Raw genomic sequence first — 17,886 nt, forward strand, 5'->3', positions numbered from 1 at the left:
AAGAATTGCATAAATACAAAAAATTGTGTGGATTCATCCTACTGTGTTCTGATAACCTGAATTCAATTCTGCTACTCTTCTCTTTTGCTAGGCTGGTATGCTTTTAGACTATGCTAGTCTAGTATACTTTTGCTAGTATAACCCATTAGCTAACGGGCTTTCAGAAGAGCTTTCAGGTGTGAAGAAAGAGGAGCAAGTTGCTATGTTCGGTGTGATTTAGTATAAATTCCATGGGGCACATTTAAACAATGTGGTGTTTCCCTGAGACTGACCAAGATGGAATCTGTGTCTGTGCTTCCTCACAGAATGTTTTGGAAGCAGCGATTGTTCACTATGATGTGACTAGGGGAGTAGATAAAGTGAGACAGCATTCCATGGCTATCATGATTGCTGGATTTGGGTAGTTTTGGGAATATAAGAGCTAACATAACTTCCAAAGTGGTGCTGCCATTTACTCTGTATATTCCTTTCTTGTAAGAGACATGAGAAATTTTTTTTGCCTTGTTAATATTTGGATTGTCTTTGAAATATTCAGTATTCTTTCTCTCTTCTGCTTGCTCTCTCCACCTCCCGCCCCCAACATGCATTTTGAACTTTACAGGGGAAAAAATCGAAACAATGGCTGCTAGAGAAGGGAGAGCTGCAGAATATGAAGAAATTGCTGCACCATTGCCTGGAAGCATTCTGCAATTCTGGGAAGAGTTCAGATATCGTATTATTTTATCCTGGTTAGGAACAGGCAAACTGCCAACTTGAAAGTTCAGAGAAGGTATTAGCTCCTATATTTGACTTTAGTCCTTTTGAGCAACACAAATATGGATCAAAACCAGGTAATCAAAAAAAAAAAAAATACCCAACAAAAAACCACAACAACCCAAAACCTCTAACCCAAACAAAACACAACAAAACCAAAAAAGCCCCCATGATTTCTCTGCTCTGGATGCTTAATACTTTTATGTTAATCGTTTGACTTGGGTCTTATCTTGTCCAAACTGCTACAAAATCCTGTGTGAGAGGAAACGCAGATTACAGTGGTGTGTCTCATTGCCAGCACCTCACTCCCAGCTAGAGATGCACTGGTCAGCAGCAGAACATGTAAAAGGGAAGGAGCAGACTCCAGCACACCTCCACTCACTTGGCTGGTGTGTGGGATGGGGTGTGTTTTGGGTTATTGCACAACACCAGCTGGAAGCCAAATGAACCGTTAATGACTATACAACATTTTGAAGCTGTAGAATAGAATTTATTGCCCAAAGTAGCATTGTGGAGTGGGAAATAATCTTCAGATTCTGTGCATTCACTGACCTTTCTGAGAACTATTTTCCAAACTAAAAGGATAATGAAGGGAAGGTTGTTTACAGCGGCATTAGCTGCAGCAGAGGTGCTCAGTAAGACCAGAAGGGTCACTCTCTGCATGTGCATTCTGTCCTGGAATAAAAGCATACTTTGTGAAGGAATTCGCCTTTAAAGGCCTGTCTGCCTAAGTGCTCTTCTGGAATAGCTCTTGTGGAATAATGCAGTTTTCAAAAGCAATGCCAGCCGGTTCCTCAGTATAGACAAAGCCTCAGGGCTCCCAGGATTAGACTTTTGATACTCATGTAAATCGCTTGATGTCTCAAATGGGGGCCCTTCGAGCACTCCTATGGTGTGCTGATGATGGCTGAGGGCCACGGGGTTTGTTGCTTGGTTTCCTGACTTGGCTAAGAAGTGGCTTGGAAAAAGTGCCCTTAACCTCCCACAGACAAAGAGTGCACAAACACCTTGAAACAGGCTGAGAATGTTGCTCCCATCCCTTCTGCCATTTCAAACCCACACAAGGGGCGGCCATGAACTCCTCCTGCTCACAGGAATCCACGGATGTCTCCTTGACATGCAGTCCTGTACTGACTGTGCTACCAGAGGCAAGCTAAAACGGGTAATTGCTTTCCACATACTGCCTGGAGGAAGACTGCAGATGTCTCAAAGTGATCATATCCTAAAAAGCACCTTTTCCATCCTTTTAAAATGGCAGATTAAGTCATGTGTGTGACTCAGCCTCATTTTCTTGTCCTGTGACTCCAGGCAAGTCACTTCTTTTCCAGCTCTCTGACGGGTTTTGGGCATCCAATCCAAAAACGCCGTGTGCCTTGTTTAGGAAGATGCGTGAGTGGCACCCTCGAAAAATAAAGGCAGAGCGTGTTGAATCGAACACCCTCCTAAGCAATGCCATTCCATGGTTTTACCTAAGGCTGCCTTTCCCAGCTGTAAAACAAGGGCAATGCGATATACCTTAAAGACAGCGAGTATAGTATTTCATAAAGCATAGATGATGCAGTGATTAAAGACAGTGATTAAAATGTATTTCAGCGCGGACGGGAGTGAGGGAAAGGACGGCCCCCATTCCTGCCAGGAGCCCGTGCCCGCCCTCCTGGCTCCCCGCCACGGCCACGCCTCTCGGCGGCGGCGGGAAGGCGGTGGGTCCGTGCCCTGAGGAGGAGGAGGAGGAGGGCGGGAGGCTGTGGGGAGTTCGGAGCCTTCGCCCTGGGTACTGTACCCACCTGCTCCCGGAGCTGCCCGGGCATGAGCTGGGATTTCATTATTGTTGTAATTTTCGTGGGGAATTACGGTGGTCCGCTGGGGAGGGAAATTCTGAGGTGCCTCACCCCTTGGGAACAGAAATGTACATACCACACGAAGGCAGCTGGCAAGGAAAAAACGAATAAATCCGTGTGTTGATAGGCGATTAATCAGTCATATTCCCCTGAGTCAACAGAGGTGAGATCACACCATGTTGCCCCTTGGGGCAGGTCAGATCGCCTCCTGCCCCTGGCCCAGGGGGTCGAGCTCTGCTCCAGCCATTTTCTGTCAGTACAAAAACCCACCGGCAACTGCTGGGACCAGGCCCCTGTCACACCGGCAGCCTGGAAGGGGTGCAGCATCCAGGTCTTCATCACCACTCTTGGGCTCCTGAGGTGGCACAAGATTGTTGGTGTTTCTTCATACAGTTGCACTTTTGTCTCCAAACTTTCACTCTTTTATGTGCTTCGTTGCAGGCTGTGGTGACTGAAATCCTTCAAGTGTGCCAACACACCAGCAGCAGGAGGACCCTCCACTGAGCAGGAGGATTTTGTTCATACCTAAATTTTTTAGTAGGGTGAGGTATAATTTCTCAAGTTTCCCTTGTAGCCTGCAGGAAGGCACAGGTCTGGGTCTGCCTCATTTTTCTGCTGTGAGATGCCAGTTGCCTCAGAATGGGGAGTAGGAGAACGATCCCATGACCTGCTGAACATTATTGAAGTGCAGGATTATATGCATTTCAGGAGGATGTTTCTAATGAAGAAGGGGATTGCAATATAGTTTTAATACCTTTTGCATTACTTGTTTTTCTTACTTCAATATTTGAAGTTAAGGATTTTTTAAAAATCTCTTATTTTTTAATTAATGTTTTACTGCAATTATGCAAAGGCATGATTTCTCATTCCATAATTGTCAGGGTTCTGAAATATAAATGAAATATAACTTATCAGAAACAACTGATTTTATAAGAATATTTCCATTAAATATTAACAGAAGATAATACTAAAATTTTGGTATTTTATTTCTCCCTTTCCCAGCCTCTGTATACAGAAGATTCTTGCAAGCAAATTAGGCATACCTAAGTATCCATTTAGAAGCTGAAAAAAAAAGGCTCTTTGCAGATATTTAGCCTGAACTATCCTGACCTCTTTTAGACTCCCAAATCTTACAATTCGTGGATTCTGTAAGAAAGGATGAGGAAATAAATATATACACACATCTGGATGAGATGGTTTACAAAGCTTTCGATCAGCCATAGCTAGAACAGCTAAGGAAAACTCACAATTAAAGCAGAAGCAACTTAGCTATTTACAAACCCACAAAAATGATTACAGGTTATAAGATCATATTTCTAAGGAACTACTTTGTATTCATTTTTCTTGCATTCATACAATTTAAGGAGGTCATATTTTGCTTCCTGTTTAACCATGCTATCACTAAGTGCCTATTTCAGTTCTAGGCCTTGCTTATAAGAAGTCACATAGAGAGGGCAGTGAAACAGTGGTGAAGTGCAGATGTGGCAAGTTAACCATGAAAAAACTTAAAATGAGCTCTCTGTATATGATTTTGCATAGTAAAAGCCTCAGATTTTTATTACCCTTCCTTTATTCTCTTTATGCAAGCATACTCCTTACAGGCATTACTTGCATGTCTTCAGCATTTATTGGTCATTCTGAAACTCAGCAAGAACTTCAAAACAAATACAACTTTAATAGTCTGCTCTCAAGATATATCACTAAGGAGTTGTAGCCTTCTCAGTAGCACTGTTTTGTGGGTTTTCTTTCACATAAAGATGGGGAAGCTGAGCTGTTGCATAGCTTTTCCGTTAACTATTCTGTCTGTAACTATGCTGACTTTTGCTATAAAAATACAGACTGCCTTTAGCATTCTTACCAGAATAAATTCCAATAATGATAAATCATTTTAAGTGTTCCCATCTCCAAAAACTTGTCTCTGACCCAAGATTCTCACACAGGAATGAGATCTCTTTTCCTAATACCCACGAAGCCCCTTTCTAGCCAAACTGGTTCATCTTGGAGTACAGCAGTAGATTTTCTCCTTTTGGTCTGGTATATCACATAATGAAGAGTTGGAAGCAGAATCTAAGTTTAAATCCATATATGATGACATACTGACAAGTTTCTGCAGTTCAAGGAATTCTTAAAAGTCCTTTTACAGTCATTTACTCATTTATTGCCTCCCCAGTACTGTCTTTGTTTGCATTTCCCAGCAGTGATCAATACTTCATTGCCTGCTCTTTCACAATGAAGGCCATGGAGGATCAAGTAGTTCAAGAAGAACCAGGATACCAGGATGATGAGGTAAATTTAAGGCTAGTTGGAAAATATGAGCAGCAAACGTTGTTTGAAAGTAATTTAATAGTGTTAAGAAATCAGCGGAGAGACAGGAGATCCCCAAAGACCATCAGGGAGTTCAATGCGTTTAAAATTTTACTCCAATCTATTACCAAAAAAATCTCATTCTCTTAGTCCCTGTACAACCTGGCTCTTCAAGTACTCTTCGTTAACCCTTCAAAAGCTATGCACAATTTTTAATGGGGTTATCATTATTTCTTTATATTTTGTGCTTCTACATTAAATGGAAGGGAACTATCAGTTAATTTTATGCTTCCGAGGAATGGTCGTAGCATGAAAAGACTAAGAAACCGTGGCAGAAAAGCCCCAGACGACGATGATGATAACACAGGTTTTATTAGCACAGCGGAAGATTAATTGCCTGTGAAGTTACACTTTATGGAGAAGGTGATAGGAAATGTTAAGGCCTTTTTGGCTCACTATGGCTTTGCTTATTTCAGTTGCCCAAGAAGTTAAGTATTATTGGGGAAAATCAATAAATGTTTACAAATTTGAAACAGACACATAATGAGATACACGTAATAACAAGAAAATAACAAGAAAAAGCAAAATCTATTTTTTTTCCTGCTATTTTTTTAGGAATCCTTTTTTCAGGATATTGACCTGCTACAGAAGCATGGAATTGTAAGTATTAGCAATCACTTGACCACATAGAGTTGTGTATGTAAAGATGTTGTAAGGTTGTTTCCAAAACTGTATGCACATTGATGCAAATAGCTGAAGTTCCTCCTTGCAATACATTCTAACTCATTCATGTGGAGACAAATTTTGCCTCTGGTGATAAGACAAATTTTTAGAAAATCTCATGCACATCAGATTCCTAAATAAAGTGGCAAGACACTCAAAGTATTTAGCACCTAGCACTCTTGAAAAACCAACTGCTTGCTAATTTATTTGAAAACTGTGTGATAGATTATTTCCTGTTCCTGCCAATCTTTGTAATTACTCCTGCATTTTTGGTGCCTGTGAGATTACAGTGTGACAATTGTTGCTATACTATTTTCAGCATGCTGGTGAAGGGGGTAGAGTAGGAGTGAGGAAAATATTAGTAGCTAGAGCAATAAGTGCTTAGTTTTCTTCATCAAATATGAATTCCTATCGTTGTTATCATCATTATCACATAAACATCACCTATTTATTTGAATCACTATTATTATATGTTTATCTAGGAGTCTGGCTCATGGATTGGAATCCTATTATATTCAGTTACAGGAGCAGAATACAAGGTTGGATTTGCCTGAAGTAACATAAGATTTAACTCTAATTTAAATGACTACAGGCAGATACAGATGGGAAGGACATAGACACAATGAGTCATCATTAGTCAGCACTGTAGCTACTGGGCTGAGCATGTCAGCAGTGTAATTGTTGACAACTTTTTTTATTGGCAGTTTTAGAGTTCTGAAGAAAGATCACATGATTGGGAGCTCTAACTATGGGGCAATCCAGGAAAAATACACAAATTATTGCATTAAAAATTTAACAAGTTGATCAAAGAGGCTAACCTGAGCTGGAAGGGAGCTGTACTAGCCTGTCGGTATTAAATAAGGCACAGCATTCACAGAATTATTTAAATGTATGAAAGACCTTGAAAATAAAGAATAAGGACTTAGGCTGTTTTCTTGTTTAATAGGGCTATTCTGCTCCTTTTCATTTTTTTCTTTCCTCCAAGTGGTTATTCCCACACCCCAGGGGAAGGTTTTGTTCTCAGCTGTGCCAGTTAAAAGCTTTGTGTGAACATGTGATGACCCATATCTGCTAAATTAATTTACTTGAAGAAATGATTTTTGTGGATTTAGATTTTTTTTTCTGAGGAGCAGAGAGAAAAATACTTACTAGATCTGACAGTGTGGCCACAAACAGTCAGAATAGCACAGCTGAGGTTGTGGTTCGATGATCAAAGGTGTTTGGTAGGAATTAAGATGCTGTGACCCCTCAGCCTTTGCTGAGTGTCATACATATACCACAGGATGAGAAATAAGCTCCCAAATGAACATGACTAATTTCTCACACAACCCCTTCCCTTCTTATGCTCTATGCACTCACACACTCTAGATAAATAGATGATATGTCCAGTTCATCATTTTTTTTCAAAGCAAAATCTTGTCTGGAAATGGTAAATTGATGTATTATCCCACACCTTTCACATAGTATGGTTTTTTGTGAGTAGACTGTTTGTGCTTTTAAATTCCCAGTAATGTCAACATCATAAAATGAGATGAGAGGAGGCAAAATGTATCAGTAGGGTGCTGTCTGAAGTCGTGCTGTTCCCAATTTATGAAAAACTCTAGTAGCTCGTTCCATCCCAAACTATCAGTCAGATCTGGAGATACATGTGTTTTAAACTGGACATAACTGTGAACATGCCAAACCAGCACAGCAGTTAGACTCAGATCCCGATGATCCTTGTGTATCGGCTCACAACTATTCACCCTCAGATTATACGGTTTACGGATTATCTGTGCTAAGGGACCAAGGACAGACTTGAGTGTTATGCAGTTTCCTAGGATGGGCTCCATGCTATTTGTAATGATCCATACTGTTTTTTCACTACCAGCTTGGATCTAGAAAAACTGACACTGAACAGGGACAAGAAATACAACTGGACCCGGACACGTTTCTCTCAAAACCACCAGGAGCTGCTCTCTGCGCCATGATCCCTCACACCAATCATACTCAAAATTTTCTTTTGTTGGTGTCACAAACTACACAATGAAGAGTTTACTGTGTAAATCTGTTTATTTATTTCTTGGTGAAAACATGCATGCATATGAATGTATAGCAAAATATGTTTCGAAGTTGTTAACTGCCTGAGTACTCACAGAAGGGAAATTTCTTTACAGAACGTAGCAGATATTAAAAAGCTGAAGTCAGTTGGGATCTGCACAATCAAAGGAATCCAGATGACCACAAGACGTGCACTGTGCAATGTAAAAGGGCTTTCAGAGGCCAAAGTGGACAAGATTAAAGAAGCTGCAAACAAGCTTATTGTAAGTCACTTTCGTGAGAGTGTAAACCTATGCTGGCCTCTCCAAAATGCTGTGCAACGTTTCTCTTAACAGATTTTCCACCACATCATTAAGGTAATTTTGAAAATTACTCTGTTTGTTACTCTAAAGGGATAATAGTTTATACTCCACAACAGCCAGATAGTGTTTTTCATACCTAACCCATGTGAATGAGGCTAGAGTGGAGAGAAGATATTTATGTAGGATATTGCACTTTAACTTCAGGATAAAGCTAAAGTAAACCTCTCATGTTGTCTCTGGTCTTCCTTAGGAGCCAGGCTTCCTGACTGCCTTTGAGTACAGTGAAAAACGGAAGATGGTATTTCATATTTCTACTGGCAGCCAGGAATTTGAGTAAGCTTATCTCTAAAATCCCTCCTTCACCCAAATATTTCCAATGATTATATTTATTGTCCTTAATGAGACACTGAAATATAAGGGAATAAATACTCAGCTAGGACAAGTAGGTCCCCTTCCATTTGGAGCTAGTGCTGGCAAAGATTCCTGCATCAGTAATCAACAAAGCAAACTCCTTTTCTGAGGGAAACTGAACTTTGTACAGTCACTGTAAATAAACATCCAGAGTTTGCATCCAAAAATCATGAATGTATCATCATTTTTTTTACTTAGTCAAAAAAACCTGCAGGTCTCAGGTCAAAATTACAAGTGTTCAGGACTTCCCTTGAGATATTTTTATGGAATGTTATTTTTTCAAATGTTATTTTTTCTCTTCTTTCTTCCCAGTTGTAATTTCTATAGATCTTTCTCCTGCACGTAAAAAGAGAGGTGAAGACAGAGTTAATTCTTTATGAATCAGGGATCATTTAGTGCCCTGCACTTAATGCACCGAGTGAGGGGCTTTAGGGCAGAAATTACTTTTCTTAAAGCAGCAAAAATGTCTCTTTTTTTACTTTCCTCTTCTGATCCTGTGGGTTTAACTGTATCATAATCCTCTCCCTTTCTCCAGTAAACTTCTGGGTGGTGGGATTGAAAGCATGGCAATCACTGAGGCCTTTGGAGGTGAGAGAACCACATTAAATGAGTATTACTGAACAAAGAACTGAAACTTAATTTATATTTTAATTCATAAAAAATTGATTACTTCAAATTTATCACATGGTACTCACAAAGATGAGGACCTGCACAAGTGCAAGAAGAAAGAATCCACTTCTTTTAGTGTTTTCTCATTTTCCCTCTTCATTTGCTTTCAGACTAAGTTTGAGCTCAGCAATCATTAGACTTGGTACATGCTGATTCAGTAAAATATATCATTGTTAACACCATTACTATGGTGTCAAAGTTCTGATGCAAAATGTCCCTTTCCAGTAACACAACTGCCACAAAAGGTATGCACATTTAGTGTACATTGTATTGCATGTAAGATTCTGAAATTACAATTAAGCTACTATTATAGTACACTTGATTAGTTTGTGCTTAACACTTCAACAACAACAAGAGTTCATAAAACACAGTACTCTTCCCTTTACAAAAGACAAACTGGAGATTAACAAAATTTGATGTAGTGAGATGGTAAGCTTCTCCTTGATCATTTTACTGAAAATGAAACTGTCCCAGGTCAACAGAATCAACCATTTCTTACCCCACCCATCCTCAGTTAACACTTTTCCACAGGTGCCATGTGGTTTTAACTTCTACACACAAGGGAATAAATGACCTTAGCAATCAAGTGCGATCAAATTAGAGCATTTCAGATTTTGGTTTTCATGTGACGCATTTCTCCTGCACAGAATATGATTTATAAATTGAGGTTAAATGACTTAAAAATATAGAGGTGAGTTTTGTAAGTAAGAGTATTTCTAACTGCAGTAATGCCTGAATCTGGCAAACTTGGAAAAAGAGACCCTGACTTTTTTTTTTTTTTTTTCCTTTTGTTTATTTAACAGAGTTTCGGACAGGCAAAACCCAGCTATCTCACACTCTTTGTGGTAGGTGTAATACTTGAGATGTTTCTTCTCAGTGAATCCATTCTTTACCTCTATATCAGAATTAAACACATAGAGACAACTCAGGATCTTGGATGTCTAGAAATAAAGTGTAACAGACCTTGGTGACTCTTACCTCCATTAGCTGTGTTTGAGTAGAGAAGTCATATAAATGATTATTTTTTAATACTGCTCACACCCATGTAAATTTTGCCACAAGGAGAGAGATGATAATAGACTGCCTTAGATAAACCAGTATAACACACCATCTGGAAAAGCAGACCATAAATATGGGTCACATGTAGATGGAGGGCATTGCTTACAAAAGGGCAAAGGCAAAGATTCTATCTCAGTATCTCCTTTACTTTCCTGGTTTCCCGAGGTTTTGCTGAATATGACATTCTGAAAGGGCACCGAGGGGATACTACTGGCTGTCAGTAACTGGATAAACAAATACTTAGGCGGTTACGGTATTCGGGCAGAGCCAAATACAGCAGGACTCTGATTTCCCAGAGATACCTCTTGATGTGTAAAGAGTAGTAAACAATAACTAATATAACTACTAATGCTGCTGGAATTACCAGACACTGGGTAGGCAATAAACCCTAAATAAACCCTACATTGTATAGTGAAATATAGCATGTTCTGGAAAAATAAGGCCTCTTCTGGTTAGTACAGTCTAATGGCCAGCAGAGTCATACCCTTTTGCATGAATGATTACAACTGGATTGAATATTTTAGCTTATTCACTTCAAAGAGATTAAATCCACAATCAGTAACTATTCATGTATCAGGAAAAATTCATATCCAAAGAATTTTTGATCAAATGAGTTACAGCTGGAAAAAACCCTACTAAAACAATACAATTAATTTGGGCAGAGGATTAAGATGATGCATTGTGTATAAGAACTTACTAATAATATTCTTAAAATATACAGATTTACTTATGGTACTCAGTAAAACACAGTTTTGGCACTGTTTATTAAATCTCATCTGATCTCCACTCGAGAAAAGGGGCTTGAGTTTATACTCAAGATGGCAGGAAGACTTGAGATACTTCTGATTTCCACATCGATTAAAACTGATGTTTCTTTGTGATATGAATAAGCAGTTGTATTTTATTTTAAAAAATAATAATAGATGAAGCAAAAAAGTATTTTTCCCAGTTTTTCATGTTGATCTGCTATGACTCTCTGCAGTGACAGCTCAGCTCCCGGGACCAAATGGCTACACAGGTGGGAAGATTATCTTCATTGATACTGAAAACACTTTGTATCTTTTTGACTGTTAAAGCTACAGGTATGATAAACTGAAAGACAGTTCATTTTATTATATGGAAGCAGGAGTTTCCTGATACCTTCATATATGTAAAACATTATGACTGGCACAGAAATCCTGAAGAGCACAGTGTGTAGTGGCCCACAAGGAATTGACTTTTTCCTCTGTCATTTCATGTAACTCAACCTAGAAAAATTAGTGTTAGGATTCAGATTTCGTTTTGGGTGTTTTTGGAGATCTAATAGGCCTCCTAGAGGAGATAGCAGCTTTTCTGTTAAGATAAATTTATCTAAGTACTAAACACTATTTTTAACACTTCACATCTGCGATAGACTGTGTATAAACAGGTTTTGCTCACAGCTAAATTCCTAGAGCACAGATATCCACATGCCTAGGGAATGTGGGACAGCATTAAGAGAAAAAGTCAGTCTTCTCTAGGATCAAAATAAGTATTCTTCTTTCCCCCCCTGTCCTGCCCCTAATTCTGTTTTGGAATGGAGTTTTATTATTTTCAGGGCATGGTTTGTACAAAGAGAAATCCTTAACTCTGACTAATGTCAGCCGACCAGACCGTCTTCGTGACATTGCCGATCGCTTCAGTGTTGACCACGAGGCAGTGCTTGACAATGTGCTGTACGCACGTGCATATACTAGTAAGAACAGTATTGCAACTGGCATGATATTTAAGTTTTTTCTCCAAGGTACCCGTTTTAATATTCTCAGTTTATCGACAGCTCCAACATACTCTGTCACAAGACACTGCTTTAAAACTTAAGAAAGTTTTAAATGGGACTTTTACTTTGAGAGTGCTATATAAACATGAATATTATGATTAAAACAATTTCTGTGTGTCATTTAATTCAACATTAAGTTGGAATGTTTATATTGCTTTTCAGTTCTTAACACGAGAAAAAAAGTTGTCTTCTTGCATAGTTTCATCGTGAAGCTTTTCACAAAGAAGTGTTGTGAGATGGGCAAGTGGAAACTGGAGCCTGCAGAAGCACAGGCACTGTTGGGTATTGTAGATAGTTACTGGGCACTGGATGTAAAAATGCTGGCAGTGAAACTATAAACAGTGTAAACATTTAAAGAAGAATTTTAAAATTCACGCCTTTGTTCCTTCAGAGCTCTTTCTGGTCCTAATTTCACTTGGCAACTCTACCTCCCACCAGGTGAACATCAGATGGAATTGCTTGACTATGTAGCAGCCAAGTTCCATGAGGAAGCTGGTATCTTCAAGCTATTGGTACAAGACTTTTTGGTTTTGTATGCTTACTGTTTCAGAATAAGTTTTCCTATTTTCTTCCACTGTATTTACTTATCTAGCATAATTGCAATGCAGATCATTGACTCCATAATGGCACTTTTCCGTGTGGATTTCAGTGGTCGTGGAGAGTTGGCCGAACGACAACAGAAACTAGCTCAGATGCTGTCAAGGCTCCAAAAAATATCAGAAGGTTGGTAGCACAACCACCTAGTAGTGCAGGGGTAGTATCAATCAGGTACTGGCCCAGGAATCTTTCCTCACTTTACACCTCTGTCTGTTACCAAAAAGATCAAACTGAAAATATATTAATTCAAGATGACAGACTGAGAAAACTTTAGAACTTTTCAGCCCTTACAGTTTTTCTAGAAATATTGTCAAGTCCTAAATGAGAGAATAGGTTGTCAATCTGGACAAATATCCAGTAAGACAAATTGTCTTCCTCAAATTTCTACAGTCTAAATACAAAAGAAACACGAAGAATAGAAAAAAGGATGAAGGCACAGAGAGATAAAAAAGCCGTGCCCATTGCCGCTTTCCCAGGACTTTGCAATGCTCTGAGGGATGATGACAGGATGAACAGAGTTTCTTCTCTTTGGAATGTCTCAGAAATGTTGATGAGGAATGAGTAAATGCTTTTTTTCCGTGCAGTAAAAAAAAAAAAAAAAGAAAAGGCAAACAGAGAAAGGGAGGGAGAGGGTGCTGAGGGCAGGGTGCCAAGAGAAGATGGGAACCGAGGAAGACTTGTTCACTGGAATTCTGAAAAGTGCTTGTTTTTGGTGTATTACAGCTGAAGCCATGCAGGAGCAAATTCAGGCTGACTCCTGCTTAACTGCAGCTATCAGCCATAAAAAATATTTGCTGCTCGTTCATTTGAAATTTGAAGTGCTTCAGCAGCAGCCCTGCTTTTACCGTGGATGGGAGAATATTTTCTAATTCTAATTGGATATAATCTACCCTCTTTGCATTGTTTTCCATTACAGAATATAACGTGGCTGTGTTTGTGACCAACCAGATGACTGCTGACCCAGGAGCAACTATGACGTAAGAGAATTTTTCTCTCTCTTTTAAGAAAATTTCTTCTATTTTGTAATACATATTTAACAGAGATAAGAAGTGAGATTATATCTAGCAAGTGGCACTGAAATGAAGGTTCAGATTGTTTATTGGTTCCTGTGGTATGAGGAATCGTTCATGGATGACACCTCTCAGTTTCTCTCAGTTTATGTAATGACTATTTTTCATGTTTATCTGCTGCCTGGTATGATGGTATGATTTCACTGTGACTTGAATGAAGAGAACAAGCTACAAAAAGTATTGAAAAAGCATCCCATTTTCCTTAGGAGAAGCTAATATATGATGTTTAAATTGTGCATTTCTTGAGTCTCTTGAATTTAATGAGAGGCAAATGATGCCAGCATTGACCATTTGAACATCCTATCTTGAGGCAAGTGTGTTAAAGTATTTTTTTAATGTATTGACCTATTCATCATTCATTACTGAGTTGAATAGGCCTTGCCTGACAGTTAATCACAGTATTAACCTCTGGAATTTGCACAGTGAATCACCACCATTTTCTTGCTAATTCAAGTTTTCAGGCAGACCCAAAAAAGCCCATTGGGGGCCACATCCTTGCTCATGCTTCGACTACCAGGATCAGTTTGAGGAAAGGGAGAGGGGAGCTGCGTATTGCAAAGATATATGACAGGTAAATGACCTTTCCCTCACAGCAAGGGTCCTGCGTTACGAGCAACCACAAGGTGACAGAGTTCAAGGTACTGAAACTTTCTGCATGGTAAGTTGGGAGAAAACCTGAAAGGACAAAGTAATTAACAAATTAAACAACTAATTAAAGTTGTCTTGCATATTGCATACATTAAATTACGTGATCTTTCCTCATTAATCCTACTAAGATGCTCGGCTCTTAAAGAAGACCATGCAGTATTTTGGTAAGACTGGTGCTCCCTCGGCAGGAAAACTCCAGAGCTGTTGAATTACTAAGTTTTCCTGACACAACAATTTCACATTTTCTGATCTTGATGATATTGACCACGTTTTCACATAGGTATAAAGGCACTGAAGTATTCCAGGTCACTTACACCTGCAACATTTTGGGGACTGTTTCACAACTGCATTTAACATGGAGGAACCCACATGTTTCTTGGTTGTTTTTTTTTCCCCTCCAGCCCTGAGATGCCTGAAAATGAAGCTACGTTTGCAATAACCACAGGAGGGATTGGGGATGCCAAAGAATAGGTAAAAAACCAGTGTAAATGTACTGCTGGGCAAGTTGGGATGAAGATTTGTGCATGGCCACCAACTGCCTGGCTGCATTCTAGCTTTTGGGAACTACTTGAGATATTTTGGGAGAACATTGGGATGAACTCTGTACAGTTCAGTTTTACTGAATTTGGTTCATTTAAGGTCTATGTTTTTCAATTGAACTTTCAGTAGACAAAGATTCAAGAAATAAGCTTGTGAATTGTTCTCAGAGTCCCTTTCCCATGTTTTGTGAAAATCAAAGCTGTTCTTTCACATGAGATTAAATATACTCTATTCTTAGTTTATTTCAAAGAGAATGTCTAAGTGGTAGAATTTAATGGAGCGAAATGAAGAATTGGAATAAACTCAGTTATGAAATTACCATAAATAGATGGAAAAGGCAGTGGGAGGAGCAACAGCCCAAGAACTTGATGGACTCTCATGTACTGTAGAAGAACAAGTAATTTTGAAAATATGTTCTTAGGCATTTTTATCTTGACTGGATAATGCTTACATTTTTATTTAGCATTTTTTACTTTTTGAAGAGAATGTTTTAAAACTGTTCTTATTAAAGTTAAAAATAAAGACTGACTTAGAACAGAGATCTGATTATGTTTGGGTGCTTTGAATTAAACCCTCCTCTCAATAATCCCATTGATCTTTCATGAGAGAAATAATCCGGGTGCATCCCAACATTTTAAACCTTTTGTCTAGCTTTCTAAAGGAACAAACTTTACGTAATTTGCTTGTCATTCTTCTAACAGAAGGAAGAATACTAAAAATTGCTATGAATTATTGTTATCATCATCATTATTAAAAGGAATAAAACAATTCCAGTGGCTACATAGGAGAGAGGGAGGCTGGCACTGTTGCTTACACCAAGGGAAAGGCATTTAGGATTCAGTTTGCTGAGGGAACACAGCTCCAAACTAGCCACAGATGTAGGTCATGGAAGACAAAAGAAGCTGGGAATAAAGAGAGAAACGAGGCATTGGGGGACAAAATAATAATTCAGTTTGCAATACCTCTGATGTTCATGGAATGGCTTTTTTAAAAATAAACTAAACAATTTATGTATTTATATCTATAAGGGAAGGTCTTACTTTGTCCTCTGGTAATGAGAACGGTCTAACTTTGGTCATGGAGCTTGTCCTCACTGGCACAAGAATTTGTTCATTTAGATTAACAAAGGCCTATACAATAACATGAAGTAAAAAGGCAGTGATGACCAGAAACTCATCCAAGAGCAGCCTGACACCATAGCCAGGCTTTTCCTTCTGAAAGACCTAGAGGGCTTGCCTTCCTTAAGTGCTTTCTTTACAGAGAGGTGGTATTCTTCTTGAGGTAAAGCACTATTTTTCACAGTGGAGAAAAGTCTTGAGAGACAAAGACAGGGAGGCTGGCTGATCTGGGAGAGCCAGGAATGGATCAGCTACTGTCATTTAATGCAATGTCTAGTCCTTTGCATGTGTCAGTCCCACACCAGGCATTCGTATCCAGTGGCCAAGTACCAGGTGTCAGTGGGAGCGTGCAGTGTCACTTGACTCCCTCCCACCTAGAAAGGCCCAAGTTTCTTCCAATACTTTATTTTAGGCACCAAGATTGCTCGTTGTTTCCTCATACGTGCCATATGTATAAACTTACAGCACATAAAACTAAGACAGTAATTTGTGTGCCGTTCAAGGTTGTTACTTTTATTCAAGGGTCTGGAACTAAAGGGGACTCGCTTTCTCTTCTGCCAATATACCCGGTTTTTAATAACCTGACGGCCCAGAAAGCACCAGTGATAGTGCCGCCGTGGTTTGGGCCAGGGCTGGGTCTGGTGGGATCCCATCATTCACTCGACACGGCCCCTGCTGCCGGGACACGCTGACCTGCCCCTTGGCCGTAGCACATGCACGGCACGAAAGAATTTATGGCCTGTGCCACGTAATCGCCTCATGGATTATTCTTTCATTGGGCGAGGTTGATCTGGGGAGTTCTGTCCCGGCCTACTGGTGCTCTGGCGACACCAAACATCATGGCCGCTGTCACTTTGCTCCTGCCCCAGCGCCGCGCCAAAATCCCCCTACTAATCTAATATGGAAAAATCTAGACCCGCCGGAGACGCCACGGAGGCCCGAGGGGCCGCTCCTGCCCCGCCACCCCTCGCCCCGTTATTGTTCCGCCATTGTATGCCCAGCTCCGCCGCCACCTCCCCGGGGCCCGCGGGCGCGTAGGCGACGGGTCGTATTCTTGAAACCCGCTGCGCAATCAGCGTAGCCCTCTGGCTCTGCCTGCGCGCTCCGCCAAAGAATGTTACGCCGAGCGCACGGGCTCTTCCCGCCCTACGCCGGCCTCAGTTACGCACCTTGCGTACGCCGTTCGCTTACGTAACGTACGCCCCGGCCCGGGTTTTGCCCGCCGAGCCGAAGGCGTTGCGGGGCGCGCTCTTCGCGCAGCAGACTTTGGGGAACAGCGTTTCTCTCCTTCTCCCGCCCGCCTTCCTCACGCGGGGCGCCGGCTCTAAGCAAAGAACCCCACGCACCTTTCGCAGCCCGCCCGCTGCCGCGCGGGGCGGTGCTTCGCCGCGCGCGCTTTGTGCGTAGCTGCGTTCCGTGAATAGGCATAGGCGTCCCGGGGCGCCGCGGTTTGCGCAGCGCTGCGCCGCCCGTAGCGTAAGCGGAGCGGGCCGGGGCGGCGGCGGCCATTTTGTGCCGGGAGCGCGGAGGAAGAAGACGCTTGTGTCTCCACACCGCCCGGGCCCTGGAGCCGACCGAGAGCCCCGCCGTCCCGGCCGCTGAAGCCCAGCGGGTCTCGGACCCACTGACCACCTCTTCTCCTTTTGTGTCCCACCAAAGAGGCGAGGTGGCGCAAAGCGAGTCCTCCGAGGCGCAGCCGCCCCTGGCTGGACCCTCTCCCCGTACCCCCAGCCCCTCGCCGTCCCCACGGCCGGCGTTCCGCTGCCTCTCGCCCACCCCTCCGGGGGCGATGAGAGGCTTCGGGGACCGGGGCCGCGACCGAGACCGCGGCGGGTAAGGGGGGGGGGGTGGTTCGTCACGGCCGGGAGGCGATGGGGGGAGCTGAACCACCGCGCTGGGGGCCCGGGGAAGGGGGAAGGCCGGAGAGGGGGGCGTGCGCTGTAGTAGCGGGTTTGGGAGAGCGAAAATCCCATTTTTGGGGAATTTCCCCCATGTATTCTCGTGTGGGGGTGGGGGGAG

General features: G+C 41.4%; 2 protein-coding genes across 8 annotated transcripts in view; both read left to right on the forward strand.

Moving 5' to 3' along the window:
• DMC1 (DNA meiotic recombinase 1) overlaps positions 1 to 15,225 on the forward strand; it is a 30,215-nt gene extending 14,990 nt beyond the window's left edge. The window contains exons 1-16 of one of the 7 annotated variants that reach the window (XM_027879422.1): positions 2,442 to 2,524; positions 2,753 to 2,909; positions 3,033 to 3,133; positions 4,790 to 4,877; positions 5,511 to 5,555; positions 7,775 to 7,921; positions 8,211 to 8,293; positions 8,907 to 8,959; positions 9,844 to 9,885; positions 11,082 to 11,154; positions 11,722 to 11,813; positions 12,333 to 12,406; positions 12,503 to 12,617; positions 13,408 to 13,468; positions 14,016 to 14,132; positions 14,611 to 15,225. In XM_027879422.1, the coding sequence (XP_027735223.1) occupies positions 4,821 to 4,877; positions 5,511 to 5,555; positions 7,775 to 7,921; positions 8,211 to 8,293; positions 8,907 to 8,959; positions 9,844 to 9,885; positions 11,082 to 11,154; positions 11,722 to 11,813; positions 12,333 to 12,406; positions 12,503 to 12,617; positions 13,408 to 13,468; positions 14,016 to 14,132; positions 14,611 to 14,680 (1,029 nt within the window). In that variant the 5' untranslated portion in view covers positions 2,442 to 2,524; positions 2,753 to 2,909; positions 3,033 to 3,133; positions 4,790 to 4,820 and the 3' untranslated portion in view covers positions 14,681 to 15,225. Of the gene's footprint in view, positions 1 to 2,427; positions 2,525 to 2,752; positions 2,910 to 3,032; positions 3,139 to 4,786; positions 4,878 to 5,510; positions 5,556 to 7,774; positions 7,922 to 8,210; positions 8,294 to 8,906; positions 8,960 to 9,843; positions 9,886 to 11,081; positions 11,155 to 11,721; positions 11,814 to 12,332; positions 12,407 to 12,502; positions 12,618 to 13,407; positions 13,469 to 14,015; positions 14,133 to 14,610 lie in introns of those variants that run through there. The other 6 variants (XM_027879423.1, XM_027879421.1, XM_027879419.1 and 3 more) reach the window with 6 other exon arrangements.
• A 2,118-nt stretch (positions 15,226 to 17,343) lies between these two features.
• DDX17 (DEAD-box helicase 17) overlaps positions 17,344 to 17,886 on the forward strand; it is an 18,467-nt gene continuing 17,924 nt past the window's right edge. The window contains exon 1 of the mRNA XM_027879417.1: positions 17,344 to 17,700. Coding sequence (XP_027735218.1) covers positions 17,657 to 17,700 — 44 coding nt within the window. The 5' untranslated portion in view covers positions 17,344 to 17,656. The remainder of the gene's footprint in view (positions 17,701 to 17,886) is intronic.

Source organism: Empidonax traillii, unplaced genomic scaffold (genome assembly GCF_003031625.1).
Source record: "Empidonax traillii isolate 1590-97213 ecotype Southwest subspecies unplaced genomic scaffold, ASM303162v1 scaffold55:size2822071, whole genome shotgun sequence".
In the NCBI taxonomy this organism is placed as follows: domain Eukaryota; kingdom Metazoa; phylum Chordata; class Aves; order Passeriformes; family Tyrannidae; genus Empidonax; species Empidonax traillii.